Source organism: Pseudozyma hubeiensis, assembly GCF_000403515.1.
Source record: "Pseudozyma hubeiensis SY62 DNA, scaffold: PHS38, whole genome shotgun sequence".
NCBI classification, from domain to species: domain Eukaryota; kingdom Fungi; phylum Basidiomycota; class Ustilaginomycetes; order Ustilaginales; family Ustilaginaceae; genus Pseudozyma; species Pseudozyma hubeiensis.
Genome location: NW_012133820.1, coordinates 785,917 through 810,954, shown reverse-complemented (window position 1 = coordinate 810,954; position 25,038 = coordinate 785,917). Strand labels below are relative to the sequence as shown.

At 57.0% G+C, this 25,038-nt stretch overlaps 9 protein-coding genes across 9 annotated transcripts; 5 read left to right on the top strand and 4 right to left on the bottom strand.

Moving 5' to 3' along the window:
• Positions 1-1,137: 1,137 nt before the first annotated feature.
• On the top strand, positions 1,138-2,283 carry PHSY_004028 (hypothetical protein; the record flags this gene model as incomplete). The annotated part of the gene is made up of 1 exon (XM_012334645.1): positions 1,138-2,283. The coding sequence occupies one exon, from the start codon at positions 1,138-1,140 to the stop codon at positions 2,281-2,283; it is 1,146 nt and encodes a 381-aa protein (XP_012190035.1).
• Positions 2,284-2,388: 105 nt separating this feature from the next.
• PHSY_004027 (hypothetical protein) lies at positions 2,389-4,062 on the bottom strand (the record flags this gene model as incomplete). Its single annotated transcript, XM_012334644.1, has 4 exons — positions 2,389-2,806; positions 2,890-3,144; positions 3,537-3,860; positions 3,941-4,062. The coding sequence occupies 4 exons, from the start codon at positions 4,060-4,062 to the stop codon at positions 2,389-2,391; spliced, it is 1,119 nt and encodes a 372-aa protein (XP_012190034.1).
• A 703-nt stretch (positions 4,063-4,765) lies between these two features.
• PHSY_004026 (phenylalanyl-tRNA synthetase alpha chain) lies at positions 4,766-6,394 on the top strand (the record flags this gene model as incomplete). The annotated part of the gene is made up of 1 exon (XM_012334643.1): positions 4,766-6,394. One exon carries the CDS (start codon positions 4,766-4,768, stop codon positions 6,392-6,394), a length of 1,629 nt encoding a protein of 542 aa, XP_012190033.1.
• Positions 6,395-6,457: 63 nt separating this feature from the next.
• Positions 6,458-9,820, bottom strand: PHSY_004025 (hypothetical protein; the record flags this gene model as incomplete). The annotated part of the gene is made up of 1 exon (XM_012334642.1): positions 6,458-9,820. One exon carries the CDS (start codon positions 9,818-9,820, stop codon positions 6,458-6,460), a length of 3,363 nt encoding a protein of 1,120 aa, XP_012190032.1.
• Positions 9,821-10,482: 662 nt separating this feature from the next.
• PHSY_004024 (hypothetical protein) lies at positions 10,483-12,561 on the top strand (the record flags this gene model as incomplete). Its single annotated transcript, XM_012334641.1, has 1 exon — positions 10,483-12,561. One exon carries the CDS (start codon positions 10,483-10,485, stop codon positions 12,559-12,561), a length of 2,079 nt encoding a protein of 692 aa, XP_012190031.1.
• Positions 12,562-12,739: 178 nt separating this feature from the next.
• Positions 12,740-13,261, bottom strand: PHSY_004023 (acetyltransferase; the record flags this gene model as incomplete). The annotated part of the gene is made up of 1 exon (XM_012334640.1): positions 12,740-13,261. One exon carries the CDS (start codon positions 13,259-13,261, stop codon positions 12,740-12,742), a length of 522 nt encoding a protein of 173 aa, XP_012190030.1.
• Positions 13,262-13,586: 325 nt separating this feature from the next.
• On the top strand, positions 13,587-15,734 carry PHSY_004022 (hypothetical protein; the record flags this gene model as incomplete). Its single annotated transcript, XM_012334639.1, has 1 exon — positions 13,587-15,734. One exon carries the CDS (start codon positions 13,587-13,589, stop codon positions 15,732-15,734), a length of 2,148 nt encoding a protein of 715 aa, XP_012190029.1.
• Positions 15,735-15,989: 255 nt separating this feature from the next.
• PHSY_004021 (hypothetical protein) lies at positions 15,990-17,189 on the top strand (the record flags this gene model as incomplete). Its single annotated transcript, XM_012334638.1, has 1 exon — positions 15,990-17,189. The coding sequence occupies one exon, from the start codon at positions 15,990-15,992 to the stop codon at positions 17,187-17,189; it is 1,200 nt and encodes a 399-aa protein (XP_012190028.1).
• Positions 17,190-17,541: 352 nt separating this feature from the next.
• Positions 17,542-24,657, bottom strand: PHSY_004020 (pre-mRNA processing splicing factor; the record flags this gene model as incomplete). The annotated part of the gene is made up of 1 exon (XM_012334637.1): positions 17,542-24,657. The coding sequence occupies one exon, from the start codon at positions 24,655-24,657 to the stop codon at positions 17,542-17,544; it is 7,116 nt and encodes a 2,371-aa protein (XP_012190027.1).
• Positions 24,658-25,038: the final 381 nt, after the last annotated feature.

The window sequence follows — 25,038 nt, the reverse complement described above, 5'->3', positions numbered from 1 at the left end:
CTTAGGAGCCAAGATAGAAAAGCTACGGTGAACAACACGCCGATTCGCTATTTGACGTGCAGACAAGCGAATCTGACGTGCGAAGGTCAAATTTGTTCCGCGAGCGTGTCGCATACGATTCGGATGTCGTGATTTCATGCCAAGCACTTCGCCGCTATATTGTACACTTTTGCTGCCGCTTGACGCTTCGAAACCATAGAACGCCTGTGCTTTTCTTGAGCACACCGCTCAGAGACTGACAGTAGTCGTTCCCTCTTGACAGACTGCCTCGCTGCGATCTCGGTCCGAATCCAACCGAGCGGCTCGACAGCGCGGAACAATTCCCGGCTAAACCTACCAAGGCAAAGAAGCTCTCAAGGCCTGCGTTTGTCGATCCTTGGTACAAGCGTAATCCCGCATGGTGTTCGGGTAAATGGCGGGATTGCCGCGATAAGCATGGTCAAACGGGCCAGGTAGAGTCAGCCCAAGGCACAAAGCATCAGCCAAGGTCACGCGAGAGCACTTGAAGGAGAATGGTCATGGATGACGACTTGGTTGCTATTCGTAGCGGAGGGTCTACACAAGAGACAAGCTGTAGCATCACGTAATGTGGTGGATTACAGGTGAGGATGAAGGAATGTTTGAGCAGAGGTCCTGTCCCTGCGCCTTGGGAGATCCCTGAAAAGGTAGGTGCAAGAACACGAGAAGACCTTGTCGATTGCACCAGCAAAGGTGCTGATCTGGTTCGTCGAGATAGAGGAACACGAGGTGGATGGTTTGCCCCTTGTTCCCACAATACGAGAACGGTAATGAGTTGAGGAGAAGAAGAGAGATGTTGCCCGCCCGTCCGCAAGTCCATATCCTTTCTTGTCGAACAAGCTCAAAAAATGCCCGATTTCCGCGTTTCCTCTCGAGAAGGATTGGAAAACGTCGCCCACACGTGACGGTAAGAAAAATGCACCCAGCCGATCACACGGCACACCTGCAGCGCACCGTCAAAGCCGTGGAGGACAGAAGAGGCGTTTGCACCTGCAGCCAACTGCACCAAATGGAAGCGTTGCCTGCACCGCGCGTGTTACTTTCCACAGATCCTCATCCGTCACATTCCTCATCACCATTGCCCTGTCATTGGATCAGCCCGCTCAAACACACAGAACGATGTCTAGCGCTACTCCATCGGTCACTGCTCCCATCTCGGGTCCGCAGTCCGCTCGCGTCGGTCAACCGCCCGCACCCTCCGCATCCTTGGTCGCAAAATACAGAGGCGCAACCGTCGAGGACCTTCAAGTACCTCCCGCCATCTCGGTGCCCAGCTCGACTTCCATCTCGTCTGCTCTTCGCGTTGCTCTCGACCATGACTACTCCCAGCTCCCCCTGGTCAGCGACAAGAACCGGAAGCTGCTCGGGTATGTGCAGAAGGACCGCCTCGAGCAGCAGGTCAACAGCTCCAACGGCGACAAGACGGTTGCCACCATCATGACCAAGTTCTCTGGTGGCTCTGCCGCTGCCTCGTCCTCTTCAGCTGCTGTAGCTACGTACACTGTCATTACTCCCGACACGGGTCTGGCAGAGCTCGAAGTCTTCTTGCAGTCTCAACCCTTTGCATTCATCACTGATCCTGGTAGGGCCTTCGTTCTCGGCGTAGCTACTCAAGAAGATCTTTCCAAATACGTGTCGAGGCGAGGTCTTGATGGTACTCGTTCCGGGGCTGCCACTCCAACACAAGCTACGACGTCGATTCCCGCCGCTGCAGGTGCAGACAACGACGAGCCAATGCCCTCCACATCTGCCGGTCTCGCATCATCTTCGTCAACTGCAGCTGCGAATGTCGCTGCTGCCTCGTCATCGCAAGCCCCACAGCAACCAGCAATGACGCGCAGAGAGGAGGAGGAAGCGAGGAAGGACCGCACGCTCGCCGAGTTCATGCAGCTGCTCGACGGATACACGCCTTTGATACCCGACCAGGTCACCGACTTCTACCTCGAAAAGGTCGGCTTCGAGTGCCGCGACGTTCGACTCAAGAGATTGTTGTCGCTGGCAGCCGAAAAGTTCGTTAGCGACATTGCTGCGGATGCGTTCCAGTACGCTCGCATTCGCACCAACGCCGGTCCCGGAGGTCGCCCTCGTGGTCAGGTCGGTGCCGGTGCGGCGGGAGCAGGTGGTTCTGCAGCTGGTGGTGCCGCAGGCGGTGCTCTCCCCGCTGGCGCGAGGGATCGCTCCAGGACCGTGCTTACCATGGACGATCTTTCCGCTGCTCTTGGCGAATACGGTATCAATGCTCGCCGTGCCGAGTACTTCCGTTAATGTCACCTTATACCTGTGTCGAGCAATACCAACACTTTCTTCAATCTGACAGAACGCGACGCCAGGCGCATTGTGAATGAATGGAGGTAAATTCATACAGTGACTTCATACAGCAGTGGCGCCTTTTGCTTTGGAGGACCATCCCATGATCCAACTCTGAACACCCTGTTGTGCGCGTTTCTTGATCTTTGTCATCCAGCTATCCCCTTTCTTGGCAGGTTGCAGACTCCATCCGCCCAACCAGCCCCGTTTGACCACGTACATCTCGCCTCCCGTTGCCTTGCTTGCATCGCCTTTGCCTTCTCTGCCACCACCACCACCACCTCCCTTTTTCCCGTCCTCGCCTCCTTTGCCTGCTGCTGCGGTAGCGTTCTTGGAGGTGAGCAGCAGCTCGATTCGGGGTGATTTCGGATCCAGGAACAGATGGAATCGGGTTGTGTGGGGGTCTCGTGCCGCTGCGGGTGGTGGAGGTGGATTGGTGTACGAGACCAGATCGAGAGTGTAGATGAGGATCATTGCGGTGCTGTAGAGTTGCAACGCGTATGGTCAGCAGAAATGTTGCTACGAAGGGTGTTTCTCTGCATGGTGGCTGCGGAGGTGACTTACACAATCGGCACTATTCCGAGTAGGTAAAACAGAACCGGCCTTTCCGCTTCTCTTCGAATGCGTCGCGCCAGCTCTTCCAAGTCAGCGTCGTTTCCGAAGGTTGACTTGCTCCAATCGCCGCTGAGATAGACTTGGACCGCTGCCCAGTCACGAACGCACTTCCACGCAAAATGAAACATGAGGCAGGAGAGGATGGTTATGATGTGGAAGACCACACCTGCGCTGAGTCGATATCGGAGCCAGAGGCCGATTGTGCTGAAGAAAGGAATTGGGGGTCAGTGTTTCTCGGGATTCCTTGTATTGAACCGGGGGAAAGTCCAACTTACAGCACCGTCAAAACGAACAAGACCATCAGTTGCAACACGTCCGTCACGAGTGGTAGTAACGTCAGATCCCTTCCCAACGAGGAAGTGCTGCAACCCTGACCACCGTTGTCCTGCACCAATGTCGCAAGCTTGAGTTGATCCAACCAAGCAATCAAATCTGTTACGCTTCATCACTGTCAGCCATTGTCACATCCTGTCTCGATCCTCTTTCCTTTCCGACCTTTTGACTTACAAGATTCCAAATCGCACGAAGCAACAACAACCATCACCAAAGCCATCAAGTTTACCACCCTCGCCACATACGATGTGTATTTGACCCACCTCTTTCCCCTCGTCGCGATGCGCTTCGCCAACAATCCAAACACGTGGAATGTCGTCTCCCCCAACAGCATGGGTGAACAGCTGATCAACCCATTTGCTGCCACCATCTCGGACAAGATCTGCTGGGACAAGACCGGGTCGAAATTGGACCTGTGCAAAGTGTTGGACAGATGCGCTCGTAGCGCTGACCAGATGGTGAGACAGATGACGAAGAGCAGGGTGGGTGTGAAGACGAAGAGGATGTCGAGGAGGTGTCTGCCTTGATAAGTTCGAAGGAGGCCGATGACGAGGAATACGAGTAAGATGAAGAATAACACCATGGAACTGAAAGGCGATGACAGGAGAGGAAAGGATGGGGGTAAGTATAAGATCGACTGAGCGCATGAAGAACGTGTCCCACTTACGCAGCTAGGTCTTCCGCCCGGATCGTGACGCCACCAATCAAGGCGGACGTCCAGGCAAATGAAGAAGTGCATGGCAAGCCTGACGAGGGCAGGAGCGCGCTGGACGCGAGCGAGAGCCGCATTGTCGCACGAGGAGCGGGATCGACATGGAGGAAGCAGAGCAACGAGTGTTCTCAGAGGCATTTGTGAAGTCGGACAGAGAAGAGGTAGGAGAGACATGGCGATCCTTTCCGACTGGATCGAGACATCTACACCGCTTGCAGCAGCCGCATCACGTTCCAAACACTCCCTCCATAAGGAGAATGATACAGTACTCCTTCAATAAAATCGGACGGGGAGGACAGACTTCATTTGAGCTGCAGCATAAGGTTCTGCACCACCGCTGGCCATTGTGCGCCACTCGAACGATCCGTAGAGACACGCAAACTCAAAAGTTGCAGGCGCAGCGACCAATTTTTGCCGAAATGTGTTAGACCCTGGAGAAAAAAGCCGTAGAGGCTTTCGCACGAGATGATTGGCTCCGTGACTCAAAAGTAAAGGGTCAAAGCAAAAAGTGTTCCATTTCGGCGCGGTTGGAAGAAAGCACAACTCCAGAAGCAACCGACATCTCATATCACACCATCTGATCCTCTACAACCTCGCTATCACCTCGCCTCGACCTACTTCCTACACCACTTCCTGTCATCGAAGCTCAGCATAGGTATTGGCACTCTTCGATTCCTTCTCATCTCGTCTATAGCCCCAGGAAGCTCATGCGATAATTGGGCAAACCGTGCACATATCTCCACTCTTCTCGACATCTCCACTCGCAACACGTCACAGCAAATGTCGGCACCACAGAGGCTGGCAGGCGAGCCCACAGCAGAGTCGGTACTCGCCGCTCTCGACGCAGCTCCCGGTGGTAAGATCGGCGACACGCGATCCATCGCACCCGAAGTCCCTACAACGTCGGCAGACTCGGCAGCCGACCCTGCCAAACGATCCGAAGCCAACGAGGCCGTCTTCAAAGAGCGCGCACGATGGCAGCTCGCCCTCTCCGATGTGCTCAAGTCCTTGCTCAGCAAGGAGATGGTCGCAATGGAGAAGCTCGAAGAGACCACCTCGACACCGCTTCCCGATGGATTCGCACTGCTGCAAAAAGGCTCGCCAGAGATCCGACTCGTCAAAGCGCTCCCCGACCAGGAAGGTGTCGGCAAATCCATGAACGAGCTCAAGGAGCTACTTGGAGCTGACACGCTCAAGAACGGCCAGAGTAACGCCTTCCGCAACAAGTGGGCAAAGAAGCTTCCTGACGGCACCTTTGGTAGAACCGAAGCGACGCTCGGCAAATCCGACGCGGAGCTTCGCGACGAGATCCAAGAGCAGATCGCCGAAGTGCTTGAAACCGGCACACTCGCCGCCAGCGATGCCGCCGCCGCCGACAAGAAGCTCGCCGAGCTCCGAAAGCGCAAATTGGTGGCCACACGCAAGCTCGTCTACTTTTCCGTCGTCAAAGGACCTCAGTTCTCGCTCACCGTGCAAAAGCTCGAAACGGACCTGACCTTCGATATGCTTCAGTCCGGATCGTGGAAGGAGGCGCCCTTCAAGAAATACAACTTCAATGCAGAAGGCGCTGTTCCTGCATCAGGTGCTTTGCATCCCTTGTTGAAGGTGAGGGAAGAGTTCCGAAACATCTTCTTCGAAATGGGTTTCACGGAGATGGCTACGGATCGATTCGTAGAATCATCCTTCTGGTGTTTCGACTCGCTGTTCGTCCCGCAGCAACACCCGGCGAGAGATGTTCAGGACACCTTCTTCATCAAGGACCCACCGTATGCAAAGCACATTCCGGAAGACTACCTCAAGAGGGTCACGCAAGTTCACCAGGAAGGAGGATTCGGATCGGTCGGTTACCGCTACCCTTTCGACCGCCAAGTGACCGAGAAGCTGGTGCTTCGTACCCACACCACGGCGGTTTCCTCGGCGATGCTGTACAAACTCGCCAACCAACCGGGCGGCTTCAAGCCCGCCAAACTCTTCTCCATCGACCGCGTCTTCCGCAACGAAGCCGTCGACGCAACCCACCTCGCCGAATTCCACCAGGTCGAAGGCGTCGTCGCCGACTACAACATCACCCTCGGCGACCTGATCGGCTTCATGGAGGTCTTCTTCAAAAAGATGGGCGTCACAAACCTTCGCTTCAAACCCGCCTACAATCCGTACACCGAACCTTCGCTCGAAATCTTCTCGTACCACCAGGGCTTGAAGAGATGGGTAGAGGTCGGAAACTCGGGTATGTTCAGACCCGAGATGTTGAGACCGATGGGTCTGCCGGAGGGAGTGAACGTGTTGGGTTGGGGTTTGAGTTTGGAGAGACCTACGATGATCAGGTATGCGGTCAAGGATATCAGGGAACTGGTGGGTCACAAGGTTCCGATTGATAGTGTGGAGAATGCTCCTGCTACCAGGTTTTAGATTGTTTGGGGAATGACAACGAGATGTTTGTAGTTGCGATCAGAGTGTGTGTGGGTGAGAAGATCAACCCATGAGATCTTTTTGAAACATGTTGACTACGAGTGGATCCATGGTCTCCAACACCCTCGTGAATCCAGGATAGCTCGACTGCGCATGCGACAAGACGCTCCTAATGTGCCCGTTGACCTCGCACACCAAAGTTCCATCCGCCACCGCCACCCTCTGCGCCCTAGCAGCTCCCGGCGATATATCCTGCAACCAGCCCCCATCCGCCTCATCGTCATCGTCGAAAAATGCATCCGCCAACTCCATCGATGCAATCGGCGAAGTAGGTCTCACGTACTTGCCCGTATCCAGCGGTTTGGACTCGTTTATCTCGGCCAGCATCTCCGACCACAACGCGATGAGTTCCGGCGTACAAGCCACCACTTGCTCCACCATTTGGTTCGCACTTGGATCCGTTGCATGCTGTTCGTAGAACACGATCGCACCATCGAGCATCGACGCGAGTCCGAGCGCAGTGACCCGACGCTTTCGTATCGAAGACATGTTTTCGAAACGGGTGCAGATGAATTTCAGCAGTGGCTGCCAGATCGTTGCCGGCGCAGGGTACTTTTCGTGCGGCATGTCCGACCAAGAGGCGGAGACGAGACGAATGAACGAATCGTTCGGACAGTGGTAGGCGATGCGACAGAGCAACGAGACGAAATGCGTGGCGATCAGGGTGGCATCTTGGAAATGAAGGAGCGAACCGACGAGCGCAGCAGCTAGCCGAGTCGATTGCAGCGCGCCGATCCACATATCGCAAACCTCGATCCAGTTGGGTAGCGCCACTAGCGCTTGAACGAGCGTGTCGAGCGCAGAGATGGGTGCCAACACCATAGGATTGGAAGGATCGGCTATGATCTGACCAAACGCTGTCAGCAGATCCTGGCCGTAAGTCTGAAGCATCTCGAGCGGATTCAGCATCGAGATCTCTTCAATGACACGACACATCTCGACGCAGTAATCCGGCTGAACCACCAAATCCTTGGCGAGATCGAGCAGCTCAAAGAGCGGCTGTGTCATTGTCGGCGTTGAGTGCAGTGCACGAATCCATAGCATGGAGATGGCGTCTTTCGCGAGCAGATGCGACACCTTGGGGTTGAGGGAGTCGCGCACGATGGGCGACACCATATGGTGAACCTTTTGCATCAGAGCGCCGCTTGTGCCGGTCGCTGGCAGCATCTCGATGGCGCGGAGCACTTTGGAGATAAATACAATGATCGACGGACGTGCCTTGCAATCCGGATCTTCTTGCTGCCAGAGCATGGGCACAAGGTCGACGAGCGCGTCTGCGTGCGGAGCGATGCGAGGACCCATGCGCTCGATGAGGATGGAAAGCGCGTCAGTGCACACTTTGATTGACTCCATCTCGTGCAGGTCGGACGCCGCAGCCAAGGTGGCGAGGTTGCGCAGCGCCTTCGGCAGGAAAGGCTCGAATCCGTCTGCGTCGAATTCGAGTGCGTCGGCGATGGCCGAGATGGTTCGAGCTGCGGCAAGTCGTACAGCTACATCCGTTTGGTCCGGGACATCCTCGAGCAAGTCGACCAAAAGTGCGTAGACGTCCAAGCGTGATTCCCGTGGCACCTGTTCGGACCATTCCCACAGCAACCATGCGATCCTGCGACGGATGACAACCCACGTGGGAGAAGCGACGCTGCCGAGGCGAGCTTCAGGGACGAGCTTGGAAGCGATCGCCTGACCCATGAGGACTGTCACGCTGGGTCTATCATCGTCCTCACCGGCAGGGCCAAGATAGTCACGGCACCGGCCGACGGCTGCGTAGATGGCATCGCGTGCCACAATATCGTCGACACTGTCGGCGGCGAAATGGGAAGAGGACTCAAAGTGACGCCACAATTGTTCGCCGACGAAACCAGCAGGTTTGGTGTGCTGCGCCAAGACCATGAGCGCGCGCTCCGCGGCGGGGCGGATATCAAGCTCGTGGTTTTCCTGCTCCTCGCCGACGGCCCAGTCTTCTGGGTCTGCCTGCCACCGTTCAAGATCGTCAGCATTGAGGCGCATGAGCCTGCCTGCGAGGACATCGGCCGCTTCTCGTGCAAAGTCGCGAGTGAGGAAAAAGCCGCCCTCCGGACGATTCCCTTTCCATTGCACGAGCGAATACTTGAGCAGCACGAGAGCCTGAACAACGAACCGTGGAGGGTAGTCGATGATGGCCGAATGGTTTGCGTACTCGTCGCGTGGAACAGAGAGACTCTCTTGGTTCACATCCTTGGCCTGTACCCAGTACCAGGCGGCCACTTCGGACCAGCCTTGCCAGAAAGCAGCCTTGCCATTGTCTCTCTGGACGAGCGAGAGGAAGAACTTGCCAAAGGAGTACAGATGCTTTGTGAGTGCTGTCACCAGAGCTGCCGAGATGGAAGCCGAGATAGAGTCTGCATGCGAGCTGCGAAGCAGGCGCAGATACGCAAGCCTGGTGTCTTTGAGGGTTTGCAGGCAATGAGGCGTGGAACGGAAAAAGGCTTGTGCCATGTTGGCAGAGCTGCCGCCCTCAGAGGTGTTGGAGCGTGAGATCATGCCGATATCTGCGACCGCAAGACGCGAGATGGCCTTGAGGAGAAGGTGACTTGTACGGACCTGCTCAGCACGAAGTTTGGTGTTGGACCATGTTGTGAGGGTTGAGAGGTCGTCGCCTGCGCCTAGCGAAAACACCTCTGTAAAGTACTGCTGGAAGATGGGGTGGAGAACGGGAAGCAGCTCACGCGAGAGCTCGGTCATACGCATCTTTCCAGCCAAGACGCGGACCGACTCGAGCTCCTTGAGCGTCTTTGAACAGACGTCGGCTGCACGCATGAGCACGGTGGTGTTGAGCTGGCGCGATTGGGCGGTGGTGGGAGCCTCTGGCTGGTCGAGCTGAGGTGGTGGACCAAGCGACGCGAGTTGTGCGTGTGCGTCGACCATGGCCTGCTGGAGCGTGCTGAAGAGGTCGGGCCAGTCTCGCGGATAGTCGAGGCGTGCTATGCGCGAGATGGCTACAGAAGCCTGCAATGCGATGGTGCGATTAGGTTCGCGCAAGCATTGGATCAAAGTGGATCGAATCGCCTGCTTAGTTTCCGGTGGGATAGTGACCGTGACTCGGGCCATGACGCGGCTCCTCCAAAACTTGTCGACGCCATTCTTGAAACGAATGATAGCCAGTATGCGTATTGAATCTCGTTGCTCCTCTGTCGATGCGGATGCGGTTGATGAAGAGGATGGTGGAGGCTGCAGCTCGGCATCAAAGGCGATCTGTAGGAGTACGAGCCAGAAGTTGGGATCCTTTTCCCATTGCTCGAGCTGGGAGTTTGCGCGCGAAAGGAGAGAAGGGTCTGAAGAAGAGGCGAGAGCGAGAACCTCGACCAGTGACGTCTTTGGGTCCGTCATCCTGCTTGATGCTGTGCCGAGTCGAGGTGAGTGCTAGAGGTGATGTCGACGATACGTCGAACCGGAGACGCTGAGCCAAGTCTTTGATTCCAGCCTTGGTCCGAGCGAGCTTCGAAATCACAAGAGCGACCCACACTGTCAGACCATGCGGGTCACTGAAGGAGGAATGCCGTCCCAGATGAAGGACGGGCGAAGTGGTTTACTGAAGCGACTTGCGGTTGCAGTCACAAAAGTCGAGCACAACTCTTTTGATCGCTTCTTCCGATTCGTCTTGGGCTAAAATCACACCGGCTGCCAAGGCGTTGACAGAATTTCGGGCTTGCCGACGGCGATGCCGCTCAGCTCCTCCACCGCGACGCTCGGATGCAAGCCGAAGCCAAAAGCGCGATTCAGGGTCCAAGCCGCAAGCGTCATGTGGCCCGACTCGAGACCAAATTTGAATAAAGCTTCAAGCCAAGCAAATGATCAATCAGCTTGCCATCCATCCATCGACTCCTCTCCAGCTTGACTGTCGCCACTCTCTGCGGTCATGATCGTCTCTTGATGCCCAAGTCGATGCTGGACCAGCGCCAACGCTGACATAGCTGTGTCGCACCGATCGCGGGTCCTCTCTGCTCCCTTTCCCCAATCTCGACCCTCGAAGAAAGATGCGGTAGTCCGACATGGCGCTCAACGCTGTTCACATCCGTGCCCGTGATCGATTTTCTGGGGATGATCAGTCGGAGGATGCTGGCTGGCACCCAAAGCTACGTCAAGATGCGGATCTTTTCACCACAGCTGAGAGACGATCGCCATCTCCACCTCGAAGCGTACATAGACCAGGCTTGGGAAGCTCTTCGACAGCCTCGGCCCTCCAAAGTCAAGACACACGTGAATGGCATTCCCTTCGTACGGGCGGGCCGCGTCCCATGAAGGCACTTCGTATGAGTCGCCGCTTCGTGAAAGCTACGCATCTGAGTGATCCGTCACTACGGACCACCACGATCCCATCCACAGTACGGCCTGAACCAGACTCAACCAAAGACTTGCAAGGATCAATCGCGTTGGAAACAGCAAAGTCCGCTCCCGATGCACCAGACTCCACTCTTGCCGAGCTCTATTCGCGGCTCACACAGGATATGCCTTCGCCAGTCTCGAAGCGTACCGTTTACGAGTCGTCATCGTCCAGCAGTCACACACTCCCGAGCACTGACAGTGTGCGCGAGTCTCATGCTCGCAAGTCTGTCCAAGTCCACCAGCGCGCCCATCGACGCCGTCATCAAGCGGATGCACTCCATCGCCCAGAATGGTTCATATCGAAAGCATTCACCCAAATGCAATATTCTCAGAGGGCATCCTTGACCGAGGAACGTGGACACTTCGGTTCGACGCACCAAGCCGTTTCCGCGCCAAGCGCGGAAGCCGACGTTCCATCTTCCGAAGCGCAGCAGAGCCGACGCTGCTCCCGATGCGGGGATGTCCTACCTGCGAATGCAACACAAGAATACATGGCAAAGCATCGCCAGAGCATTGGGCACCGCCTCGGCCTCAATGCCCCAGTCTCTTCGGCATCCGCGTCTGAAGCACCCTCTCCCGCTCCATCGCGGCCTGCAACACCTATGCCTCGCTCTGGATCCCCCGGTACAGCATCCCTCCCATCGCTTGATACCGACATGCAAGCTCTTCCTTTGCCCTCCGACAAGCCACGTCGAAGGCTCAGCAACGCACCCAGGTGGAAGAAGATTGCTCGCGACAACGTCGGTCACAATCTGCTGTCACGCATGGGCTGGAAGGAAGGAATGGGTCTCGGTGTGCAGGAGTGGAAATGGCGGCAACTTTGTCGTGACAAGGTCAAACGGCAACGCTCAAATGCTGTGCGGGCCCTACTTTTGCGTCGCGCCTCTGGGAATGCGGGGCATCCTCATGTCGTCGAGCAGCCTATCCATCCAGTGATCACTACCGTTGCATCCGCTCAGAGCGAAGGCGCGATCACATCGGAAGCAGGTCCGACGGGCGCACACGAAGAACCCGCGTGGCTGCAAGAACTTCTGCAGCAGCCGAATGCGGCTGCGTCAAGCGATCCAGTCCCGTTACAAGCAGCTTTCCCGTTCCAGCTCGAGTCGCCAAACCTCGACAAGCAACGTGAGGCAGCCCAAACGTGGCTTTCGAATCCCGCTCAGCCCGATGTCGAATGGTTCCACAGTCTAGCCGGGGAAGACAGAGCTTTGCTGGAGCAAGCACTGCTGTCAGGGCAACTCACCCTCCAGGACGTTCAGGACGCGCTTTGGATGGATCGCGACGAACATGAAATCGAACTTGCTACCTCGGAGCAGTCAAGCTCAGCAACGGCGCTGAATAGTGTCGCTGCCGATCCTCACAACGACGCCATGCGCTCGCACGTTCTTCTGTATCCTGTCGAGGTCGAGCTGCGAAGCGACCGTCGAGGAATTGGACTGAAGCGATCCAATACCGACAGAGAATCAAGCGTCAGTCAACGAAGGCGTTCGAGAAGCGCCGAAGGTAGCATCGAGATCCGCCGACCTGGCTCACCACCTACAGATGTGCTCGATGGTCATCACAAAAGGCCGCGACCAACGTCCATCAGTCGACCGTTCAAGTCTCGCAGCCGCTCTCGATCGCGCTCGGGCACGGGAAGGGGCACCAGCGAAGGCAGACATTCGGACCTCACCAGAAGGCAGCGCGAATCAGGGTATCAGCAGGAAATGCGCGACTGGCTCAATCTGCGCGCCTCACTCTCTTGAACACGACAGCTCGAAGTCCAATGTCCTCAGCGCGGCACGCATCGCTGTTATATCAAGTGATATCTCTTTTGTAAGGAGTGCATTCGACTCTATTTTGCAACTTGATCCGATTCGCCGACAATTTTCGAGCTGTTTGGAGGCCTTGTGATCCAATCTCTTCTTGTGATAAGTCTACGCTTCAGATGAGTTTAGCAAGATCCTGAATACCCTTTTGTTCAAGGCGCATCCCTTTCCACTCATCCATTGGTTTGGCACCTAGCACTTTTGTGTAGAATGCGATGGAAGGGGCGTTCCAAGTCAAGACCGACCAGTCCATCCTAGCACAATCTTTCTGTTCCGCTACTTGACCAAGGGCTTTGAACAGGAGTTTCCCAACACCCTTGTTGCGGAGTGTTGGGATGACGAACAGATCTTCGAGGTAGAGCGAAGGTTTCGAGGTCCATGTTGAGAATGAGTAAAAGTAGAGTGCCATTCCTACGGGGGTCACGGAGGAGCTGTCGTGTTGTTCTGCGATAATGACCTCTGCGTAGTTCTTGTCGAAGACGTTTTGTTCGAGAGTGGAGACGGTGGCTTTGACAGCATCTGGTTCTTTCTCGTACTCGGCGAGCTGGTTGATAAAGTCGAGGATGACGGGGCAGTCTGCTTTGGTTCCGCGACGGATGACGAACTGCTTGTCGGAAGATGTGACTAAAACGGACATTGTGACGGGTGTAATGGAGGGTCTGGGTAGTGAATATGAGGATTCTGAAGATGATGTACGTGTTGGAGGGGAGAGAAAGAACGATGGTTGAGCCTCGGGCCGAAGAAGAGCTTCTAGCAAGGTGGGGAAAGGATCGGCGCATTCCCCGGCTTTTTGGCTTTCCCCCACGTCGAGCTCAGTTCCGCGGCCTTTCGTGAGAATAATCTCGGGTTGCGGGCAGTCAGTTTCTTCGCACGGGCGTGTTCTCGTGTCTCCTTCTTCGCGTCTTTCCCCTCTGCCACCTTCTTCTTCGACAGCAGCAACCTACTTCTCAGCGACAGAGACGATGGGAGTCTCCAGCACCGCTCGGCTACCCTCGCTCGGTGCGCAATCCATCCCACCACTCTTCAGCCACCTTCAACACTCCTCCAACGCCAAAGTAGTAGCACGCTGGAGCATCACCATCCGCTCCTTCCGCGCAGTACCCGTCCCGACAAACGCTTGGCCGTCACCAAACCAGTACGACTCGAACTTCTCACTCACATCTCTCGACGACGATCCTTCCTCGAGCAACGTTCCGAATGCAGCCTCCGCTTCGACCTCCTCGGCTGCTGCCGGGGGTAGTACACTTGGCTTGGGCGGAGGTGCAGGATCGTCTGCATCAGGTGCACCTCCACTGACCAAGCCAAGGACAATGTGGCAGGTACAGCTGTCTGATCATCCTGGAGTCGTGTTCGTGGTCGTCGAAGATACCGGAAGGGCTTCTCGGGCGAAGGTGTGGCGCGATTGGGAGCTGTCAACGAAGAAATGGAGGAAGCAGAAGCGCCGGGAGATCGCGGCGAGGCGCAAGAAGGAGGAGCAGACCGAGGCTGAAAAGCCAACCATGCAAGGTGAAAACGGCAACAGCATTGTAGCTGAGGAGAGGGCTGACAAGATTGAAACTGAGGCATCCGGAGTGCCCATGGACGAAGATGCACCTTCCTCACTCGACCCACAAGGCGATGCTAGAATAGATGCCGTCTCGACAGAGTCGCAATTGCCCTCAGGTCCGTCTGCTGACAGCCAACCATCGGAAGCGCCTGCACCTGCGGGGGAGCAAACCGAGCAAGAGTCCGTCGAGCCAGCCGGTCCCAAACCAAAGCTCCGCCTACCTTCTCACACGCGCTACACAGTCTCAGCAATCACCTCATCCATGGCTGCCATGCTCTCCGGCCTCAACCTTCCGCCCCCGCACGGTGCACCGGTCGGAACAGCCGGTCCAGGCGCTTGGGTGCCTCGCGGAGCTGCCGTATCCATTGAAGGTCTGGTGCTCGAGATCAACAGTCAAAGCCTCAACGCTCTCCCCGGCATCTCACCTGCCCTTGCGTCGCTGTCCAACACCGACGACGCGGGCGTGGCTGGAAGCAGCGGCGGAGTAGACTGGCGAGTCAGAGTCGGCAGCGTTGTCGGCGGTGGACGTCGAAGTGCAGGAGCTATCGTCGAGGCGGAGTTTCTGCCGGCATCGACGATCTCGCCGACATCCAAGTTTATGAATGACTTTTTGTTCTCGCTTTTCCCAGCGGGCTTGGTGCCGGCGCAACCGAGTGCTCCTGTGGCTGCGGTTGGGATGCCGAACGTCACTGGGAATGCAGGGGCGCCACAGGCAGGAAGCGGGATGGCGGTCCCAGGAGTTAACAATCCATCGCTCGGACTAGCATCAGCGACGAACGGTAACATCACAGGCGCAGTCGGAGGTGCAAGTGGCACTGAGTTCAGCTACACCATCGGTGGAGGCGCCGGTGCAACCCCACCGAACCGTAATCTGAACCTACCCGTGGTATCGGACCAGCTGTGGGAAGAAGTCGTGCCGCGTTCAGGCGAAGGGTGGGTAAGGCGCATCTCCAAGCGATCGCGTAAGATGGCAATAGCAGCTCGCACCTTACGTAGGCAGCGAAAGAATGCTGGCGAATCATCTTCGGGGCCAAACGGCAGAATGGCTGAAGTGAAGGACGCGCAAACAGATGCGTTCGGATGGCACATGTTTGGATCTGACGATGAAGCCGATCCGAAGGCGACAGCACCAATCAACGGTCATTCGCTGGATGAGGATAACGAATCCCTGTACTCATCGGACTCGGAAGTTGAAGCGACGCCGGACTCTGCTTCTAATGCAGTAGCATGCGCCGGAGGCTTGACAGGAACAGCGGTGACGATGCAGCAAGGTGATCAAGGAGAGGATGACGATGACGAAGATGACGACCGACCGCTTGGCGCGCCAGCTTGGAGCAGCAGCAATCGACCCGCTGCAGCCGCATCCACCCCGAACGTCGTGCCGCCGGCAGCTGTGGCACCATCGGTGGCGAAGAAAGAACACACGGTGCAGCTCATCTTCCAAGGTCTGCAATCGGATGCGGACGATACCGAGGGCGCGGAGGATGGATGGTCTGGTATCGAAAGAGGCCGTCGTATTGCGTTCCAGTATGTTCAGATGCTGCGTGCGGAGGGTATCATCTGACCCGCTCGCCATCGTATGGTTGCATCAGTGGACATGGCGAATGATGCTGTGTACTTTTTTGTTGGATGTCTCGCAGTCCGCAATCTTACACGGGATAAACAAATTGCACCGATTCTGGAAGAGTGAAGAAGTGTCCGTGCATGAAAGGAACGGAGGTTGCGCGTGCGTCTTCCTTTTCCACATCCTTTCACACCTCATCCACTGTACCAACACGGCGATAACCACCATCTCCCTCACCAAGCCATAGACCTCACGATGAGTTCAGGCTACGAGCTCCATCAAAAACTACGCACCAAGACCGTCCGTCTCGTCAAGAAGAAGCAGTACGATGAAGCCATCTCCACCCTCCACTCGGGCGCGCTCACGCTCCTCTCCCAATCCGAACAGGGTTCCGGCTGCGACCTCGCCGTCTACATGATCGACGTCTACAACTCAAAGGATGCACCCGTCGACTCCGACTCGCGCGATCGCATCACCGAGATCCTGGCCCAGGCAGCGCCGGATTTCTGGAGGAAAAAAGTGGTGGATGCTGCGGTCAAGTGGTCCGTCAAAGCTAGCGGTGCTTCTACGGGCGATCCGTTGTTGCGGCTGTTCATCGCGAAGATGTACGCCAAGGAAGGGGACTTCGAACATGCCGAGGGACATTTTCTGGCCAGCTGTATCGAGACGGAGCAGACGTATGCGGTGGAGAGTGCACCGAAAGCCTACGCGCAGGCGATGGCCGAGTGGTTGACCGCATTCGCCGAGCAAGCTTCGCAGCAGGAGGGCGAGACGAGAGGTGCCGATGCGATCGCTCGGATCGAAGCCGGTAGGTTCGCACTTCGCGCCACCATCCCGCTGCTCGCCAACCACGCCGTGAAACCAGCACTCTCGTTCCAAGAGAACTACCTCTCCGTCGTCACCACTTCGCTCAAATCCCTCCTCCTACCCGTCACACCAAACCCCCGCCCCTACACCCCACCTGGCTCTCCAACCCCTTCCACCGACATCCAACTCTACCTCACCGCCAACCCCGACCTGAACTTCTCCCAGCTCGCCGTAGCCCTCGTCTCCGAATCGCACAAGCTTCAGCGTCGCGGCGTACCCGAGTGGTTGCGAAATGCGTGGATCCAACTGGTCAGGCAGTACGAGCGAGAAGCCCCGAGTTTGTCGCAGGAGGAAGGTGTCAGGGAGGCGATCCCGAGGATTGGAGAGGATTGGTTCGGATTGAAGGTGCAGAGGGGAGGGGGTGGGGGGAACATGTTGAATGAGATGATGGCGAGTTTGTTCGGCGGTGCACCGGGGGGTGGGGCGGGGCAGGGACGTGCGGAGGAGAAGAGGCAGATTCAAGGCGCCGGGGCCGCGCCGAAGGCGAAAAGTGCGGTGCAGAGTGGAGCACCGGCAGCGGCAGCGGCGCAAGCAGCGGCGGCACCGACGGCGACGGCCGATGACTTGGTGGATGATGAGATGGATTAGCAAACACTGGGTGGCGACTATTGCGGTTAGGGGTGCGTATAGCACGTTCTTTTGCGGTTTGAATGTCATCTTCTTGCCAAGAGCTACAATATGCGGCTCCTCCTCCGTCCGAAGGGAACGGCTGTGTTGGTCGACGTGGGTCAACGAATCTCACGCTCGACATCGCTTCTCCGTGCAACTGAATCACTTCCTCGACTTCTCCCTGAATCACACAAAGTTAGAGCTGCTCGCCTGTGTCTGCGACGTCGTCTTCGATCCGAACCACTCCCACACTCTCATCACAACCCAGGCATCGCACACACTGTTCAAACCAATGAAAACCAGAATGCATTTCTTCTCCCACTCCACCACTTCACGCAAACGCATCCATCACATCCGCCACATCCTCCCCCCTGCCGCTCGTATCCACCTCGTTGGTGAAGCTCAAAAAGTTCTGCGGCCGATGCACCTCGTCCCAAAACTCCTTCGGCCTGTCCAACACGACACTGTACTTCATCTCCCGCGTCCACTGAGCCGACAAACTCAACCCGTAATTCCATCTGCCGCCCTCCACCGTCAACGTCGTACCCAGGATTCTGTCCGAGAGCAGCAGCTGAACTCGATCCATCATCGTACCCGGGTTGAACCCGCTAGACGAGGCGATCTCTGCATCGCTCGCCTTCCTGCCCCACTCGAACCCTGCAACGGTCAGATTGTACGCCGACAGGGAGACCGAGCCGGGGGTGAAGGCGCACGAGATGCAGATGGTGGAGGAACCCCACTCGGTGTGCGCTGCCATGGTGCGTGCGTGCTGTGCGACGTCCTGCGGTGGAAGGTGGGGGAGATCCATCGACGAAGTCTTGATCCATCCGAGCGGTTCAAGATCCTTGAGGACAAAGTCGTGTTCCGGCAGATCGTCGGGTAATTCGACCTTGTGGTTCGACCCGCGTTGCGGAACCCAGACGATCACCTTAATCTCCTTGATGCTAGGTGCATCCTTCGGACTGCTCCCGTACATGTAGCCCGCCACCTGCGTCCTCAGATCCGCCCCCACAATAAACGTCTTCAACACGTTCTTCGGCATGACGTACGTCAACGATCCCACTTCATCCCTCACATCCTCGTTCGAGACGTACAGATGCTGACACCTCAACGGCAGATTACCCGCCGAGAGCGCCCGTACCCTCCAGTCCGACTTGCTGCTGAATACCTGATTCTCGTACTGCGTAGTCGTCACCGTCTGGATCTCCTCGCCGTGAACGTTGACCGTCCTCGTCTGCTGCGCCGTCACTTGCTGCGCCGCCTCCGCCGTCTTCTCCAGCTCCGCCATCTGCTGCCTCTGAACCGAAGGCGCCTGGATCGTCATACCCAATATGATATCCCGAATCTCGCTGCTCGTCAACGAGTTCACATTCACATTGTTCCGCTTGCCGAAGTCCGCCAGGATCAAGTCCCTCAGCTGGATCTCCACCTTGATCCACTCTTCGTCCGTCAGCGTCGGCCAAAGATGATGCGGCTCCGTCACCACACCCGGGTGTGGACGGAGGATGATCTTGGCCTTCTCCTGGTTGACGTGCAGGGATCTCAGCAGAAGGATCAACCTCGAAAACGCAGTGAAGCTGCTGACGTTGGACATCCAGTTGTCGTACGACGAGTAGAGCACCATCTGCGGCTGCGTCGCTTTCAACACCATGTCGCCGATCGCTTCGAGCTTGAGGAACGACTGGAAGGGCAGCTGAAGCTCGGAACCGACGATCGACAGGTTGGGGAAATCGAGCGAATGCGTCTCGAGCGGATCCAGCATGCCTTTGCGCGAAACGATGATCCGCTTCGGTTGCTCTTCCACGGGCAAACTGCGGACCAAGGCGATGGTCTCCTCCGCCGTCTTCCACTTGGCCAGCTGACCGAGTCGCTTCTGACCTGCCCACACGGACGTGTGGATGATCTTGAGGAACAGCTGACCCGTTCGTGGGTTGAGGATGATGATCGCACCGTTGATGGGCTTCGTCACCAAGTTGCCCTCAAACGTCCGATGGATCGTAACGCGGTAGACGTTGGTATCGTCGACGAACCAGATGATCTGGTTGCTGAACAGCTCGGCGTAGTTGTTCGAGTTGAGGTACGGCTCGGTCGGTTCGGAACTGTACAGCTGCAAACTCTTGCGGACACGCTCTCGCAGCACGTACAGCGCAGGGTTGGCCTTCATGATCTTGGCCATCGCCTGCTGGATGAGCGGCTTGCTACCAGGGAACCAAATACCGTACGCCGAGTGGATGTTGTACGCCAGGTCGATGCCCACCAACGCACCCGTAGCGGACGGGTAGATCGAAGTGTTGTCGCTGGTGTAGTCGAGGAACTTGGCTCGACAGTACCGTTCAATGTCGTGCGAGTCGTAATCACCCCATCGCAGCTGGACGTCGACCCACCACTTGTTGCCGCTCGACCCGTCCATGACGTCGCGAGAGTCGGTCAACAACGAAGGTCGCGACATCGGCCACTTGTAGCTCGCGAACAGCAAGATGTCCGAGCTCGACGCCGTCAACCTGTACGACTTTCGCGGGTGGATCGTCTCCTTCTGCACCGTCTCGATCGACAGAGCCTCCAGCTCCTGATCAAACACCTGACACAAGTCCATCACCACCGATTCGTGGATCTTCTGCCACAAGTGCGCACGGAACAGCTGGATGTACGAGATCTTGAGCGAAGGCATCTTGCCCGACATCAGCACACCGCACAAGTCGAGCTGCACCTGGAATCCGATGTAGACGCTGCTGCGGTTGAGCGTCGGCGACCACCACAGCGTGAAGCGACGATTGGGGATCTGCGAAAGACCCGAACGCTGTGCGTTGGTAAGTCGTTTCTGCTGCATACTCTCTTCGAACGAGGATGATTTCTCCCAGAACAGGCCCTCCCAGGTCGGATGACCCGTCGCGGCAAACAGCGAGTGCTCGAGGATCGTCTCGACACCGCCAAGCGCCGCAATGGTATCGGTACGCAGCTGGTTGAGGTTGTGCAGCTTTCCGTCGTGACGCTGGTTGGTCCAGGCGAACGGTTGCGCTTTGGCGATCTGGTATTTCTTGAACTCCTGTCGAACCCGCCACTGCTTGTCGTACGACAAGATGGTGCGGTCCTTCTGGAAAAGCGTGGCGATACGGGGCAGACCGCGGTGGAACGAGTCCTCAAGGTCCTCGAGCGTCAGACGGCGGTTCTGTTCGTTGGCCTCCTTCCGCTTCTGCGCGTACTCCTGCCACACACGCGCCGAATCCTCAAACTCGGATGCCCACGGGGTGATGTATCGGTAGAGCGCAGGCAACAGCTGATCCTCCTGGTTCGAGAGACCGGCACGGAAGTGGGTGATCCCGGTCGTCGTCTGGCGCGAATACTTCAGGTCCGAGGCGGGGATGAGCACGTGGCCCATCGAAAGCATGCCGAGACCACCGAGCTCCTTCGGCGAGGCGAGGATGTGGATGGGCCAACGCGAAGGCATCTTGCTGTTAACGCCAGACTTGATGCGGTTGATCACCTTGTTCTCGCTGCGTACGAGCAGATCGAGCATCTCCTCGGTGTTGACGACGGCTTCTCGGTAGTACGTCATCAGCGCGATGAGGCAGGTGTTCCATTTGTTCGCGATTTTGCTGAAAGGGGCAGCGCCAGCCGACATGAGCAGCGCACGAACTCGGTTGCTAAAGTTGGCGATCCCCTCTTCCGATACTCGCAGGAAGGCGGTCGAGGTGCGTTCACCAGAGCTGGCCTGGATGAGCGGCCAGACACCGTCACGTGCAACATCGACATCCTCCTGTCGGATCTTGGGCAGGATGCGCACCTCGAAGCCGAGCATCGAGAAGAGCAGGTTGGGGTTGTCCTTGCTGTAGACGGAGCAGAACGTGTCCTCCCACTCGATGGTAGTGAGCGAGCGCGGCAAGCTGTTCTTGACCGTCCAAAAGACGGCGCGACCGAGGTTGACGTCGTGCTTGACGAGACGCATTCGTGCATCGCGCGGCCAACACTTGCGGTTGTTGTAGCCAATGACGTTGCTGTTGTTGGGATCCGGATTGGCCGTGAGGTAGCGCTGCACCAGATCGCGCGCTTCTTCGGCCGAGAAGCGATAGAGGATGTGGATGCGGTCGATGTATCGAGTATAGAGACGCACGGGATGGCGAGTCTCGGTGGCCGTGTCGCGATACTGGAAGAGGCCGTTGGGCATGTTGGGCGGACCCGCCATCTCGTTGGCACGTTGCAGACCGAGGATGAGCAGATCGAGCACCAAGCCGTAGTACTGGAAGACAAAGGCGCTGAACTGCAGACCGCGGATGAGACCGTACGAGTTGACGTGCGACATGTCCTTGAATACGATCGAGATGTTGTTCTTGGCGGTGATGTAGTCGGCCAAGTTGTGGTCCATGATGAGTCGCAGCAGTCGATTGAGCAGCGTCAGGTCCATCTTTTCAAACACCTTGCTGAGCGTCGTCTCCATGAGCACGTTGCACTGCCCCTCGGAGGTGTCCCAGATCTCGTGTGCGTTGTTGATGCCATTGCACCATTTGTACACGAGCAGCGGTGCAGGCTCCGAGTCGCTCGGCTTGATCCATGCGGGGAAGAGCTGGCGCTTGTCTGCCTCGTACGAGAGGTACTGGCTGAGATACGCATCGGTGATCTTTTCGATGGGCTCAATGTCGTAGGTGGGCGTCAACTTGCTGAACGTGTCGAAAAACTCGAAACCGGCTTCCTTGAAAGCACGCTGCGTCAACATGAGTCGCTTAATACGTGCCAGAGTCTCGTGTGGGTTGTCAAAGGCCTGCTCGATGAGGGCAAGCTCTTCACGCTGGCTCTGGTTGAGACGACCTTTGACGGAATATGCCTCCTTGAGCGAGTCGAGCGCCAACACCAGATGCTTGACGTCGTGCTTGTTGTTGAGACTGGGGAAAGGGATCGGACTGAAACGACGCGCTTCGAGCCATTGCACAGTGGCGGTGAAGGCTGCCACACCCACTTCTGAGGTGATGTAGGGACCGCTCTTGAGGTAGTCGGCCTGTCGCTCCTGCTCGGCACGCAGGAAGAGACGCGTGAGGCGGCCCTGATTCTTGCGTACCGCCGTCTTGTCGACGGTGGCGCCACGTGCAATTCGAGCACGCTGCTGGTGCGCCACCGACGTCCACCAATCGAACTTTTGCTTGACGTAGCGCAGGATGAGGTTCTCGATGGGCGGCGGCAGATTGGGACTCCACGGCGTGTTGCTGCGGCAAGCGCGCCATGCCTCCTGGAGGTGACTCATGATGGTCTTGATCTTGTTCTGTCGCATGCCTTCGGGCATTGCATCGAGGATGTCGTGCATCACAGCGGCACGCAACTCGAGATCCATGGATGACTCGACACGCTGCTTGGTGATACCCTGTGCGCCAGTGCGACCAGCTCGGCCTTCGAACTGACGTGCGAGCAGGTTGCCGAGCCAGCGTTCGAGCAGCGGAACGATACCGCGGAGGAAGAAGATCCACACGCGCCATGAGGGCGCCCAAAACCCGACACCGGGACCCTTGCCAACGCCGGCAGCATTGAAGCGGTAGTAGATGACGTGCTTGAGATCCTTGCAGGCGCGAATCTGGCGCATGGAACGGTACTTGTACCGGTAGATGCCTGAGAGCGTAGCGACGTGGTTGAAGAGATACTGTAAGCCATCGGCCAGCTGAAAGGCATCGATGGAACCGAGACGGAATTGGACGTGCGCGTCGACGACAAGCTTCATGATGCGGCTCAACTCTCGCACTAGGTGGAAGGCGTTACCGAATCGACTCTTCTTTCGCTCCTTGGTGGTGAGCGTCTTTGTTGGTTTGAGGTTCATGTTGTAGTCGAGATGGAGGTAAGAAGCGCCTTTGCGGTGGATGAGGAGGTTCATCATGTTGAAGGACTGTTTTGCCACCTGGAGACCCGCCTCGAGCCAGTCGATGGAAGTGTTTTGGAAGAACTTGGTGTTGTTGAGCTCGCGCAATAGGTTGGTGCGCTTGTGTACCTTCTGCTTGGTGGTGTGGAGGCTGTTGTAGACGTAGGTCTTGAGCAGCTTCTGGTAGCTGACGCGTACCTTGACGGGTTGGTTCGGCGGGCAGTGCTCGAGGTACCAAGGCTGAATCAAGGGGACATCGACTGCGCGCCGTGTGCGTCCACTGCGGAGCGAGTAGGGCTTGGGCGCCCACCAGAGGGCGATGGCATCGGCGGTGAGGTCGTTCTCGAGCGGTTCGTGCTCGAGGAAAGGCTCGATCTGTTCCGGCAGAGAGAAAGCCACTTCGTCTGGCAGCTCGTCGTCAGACTCGACGCCAGGGCCGAACACTTGGTCCTCGTGAGCAAGTACGGGCGTTCCGTCGTCATACTCTGGACGGAAAGCGTTGGAACTTGCCAATGTGCGAGCCGAGATGGGGTTGATTGCCGGGTCGAAGTAGAAGGCCTGGTCGATTTCGTCGGATCGGATGTAGACGTTCTTCGGTTCGTGGTAGGTGCCAATGTGGACTGCACGTGGCCTGCTGTTGTAGAGGTGCGGAAAGGCGACACGGTACTCGGTGCGGATCTGATGGCGGATGATGACCTTGCGGAAATCGGTGAAGTCGGTAAAATCGTCGTCGAAGCCGTCCGTATCTTTGAAGAGCGGCTCAAACTTCGGACCAGAAGGGATGGCCATGTTGAGCGCCTTTGCGGTAAAGAAGGCTTTTTTGTCGAAGAGATAGAACGAGTTGCGGTCGCCTGAGGAGGATGCGTCGCTGAGCAGGGTGCGGCCGAGACGATGGAGTGTGGCCATCTGGGGGAGATCCAAATTCCAGAAGCGGTAGGAAGGACCGTTGACGTGCTTTGGATTATTGATGAGCGGCTTGTGGTCGTAGAACCAGTCGATGACAGCGCCATCCTCTTCTTCGTCGAGCTCGAGCTGGATAGCCTCGAGTGGCTCAACATCGAGCAAGTTGTCGGAGTAGTCAACGACGGGCTCTTCATCGTCAAAGGGCGGGAAACGCATGCGCTTGAAATGGCGTCGGTCGCGCTTCTCTCTGCGCATGGCGATCCACATTGTGGCCCACTGTGCATGGAAGACAGGCTCGATGACCTTGGGCACCTCGTTGATAAACGTGATGGCACCTGTGATGTGGTAGAGGACGGGCACTTCGCGGATCTGCTCCCAGGGCATGGGTATGTTTTCTAGCACCTTCATCATTGCGTGCGGAAGGTACTTGAGCGCGCCGAGATGTACGCGCTTGTCCTGTCTGTATTTGCGGTTTGTCATGTCGCCGTGCTCCTTGATGATCTTTCTTAGCACCTCGGGTGGCATCTCCTGTTTGCCCGTGTCGACGAAGCCGGTCTTTCCCCTACGGTCGCCGAAGCGACGACTCTGTGTCTGCTGCCATTTGCGTGCTTTTGCCTGAAGCTGTTCTGATGTGAGAGCAGCAGGCTCGCGGTAAGATGACGATGCGGCTGCTATGGTAGAAGACGGCATGCCGGGAGGCGGACCCCTCATGGAGGAAGGACCTGCTGGAGGCGGCCCTCTGTAGCCGGGAGGGCCGGACATGGCTGTGTTGCGGGAGAAGACCCGCTATGTGCTTCTTATTTGGACAGGGTCAGGAACAGGACTGGATCGTGCAGTGTTGTGGATGGGAAAAGGTCGTGACCGGGGCGAAGTGAGTGCTGATTGATGCTCACTGCGAGCTTGTTCGCTGACGGAGGAAGTGGCTGGTCCTGATTGTGTTCGCTTCGCCTTTGGTTCTGATGCAGGTATAAGAGGGATTGAACGAGGCCGCGATGGAGCAAGTGAGAGGTAGGTGGTGATGGTGTCGAACACGAAGAAGTGCGTTTGTGCATTGAATCCATCAAGCAAAGCAAAGCAGCGTTCGGCTCAGCT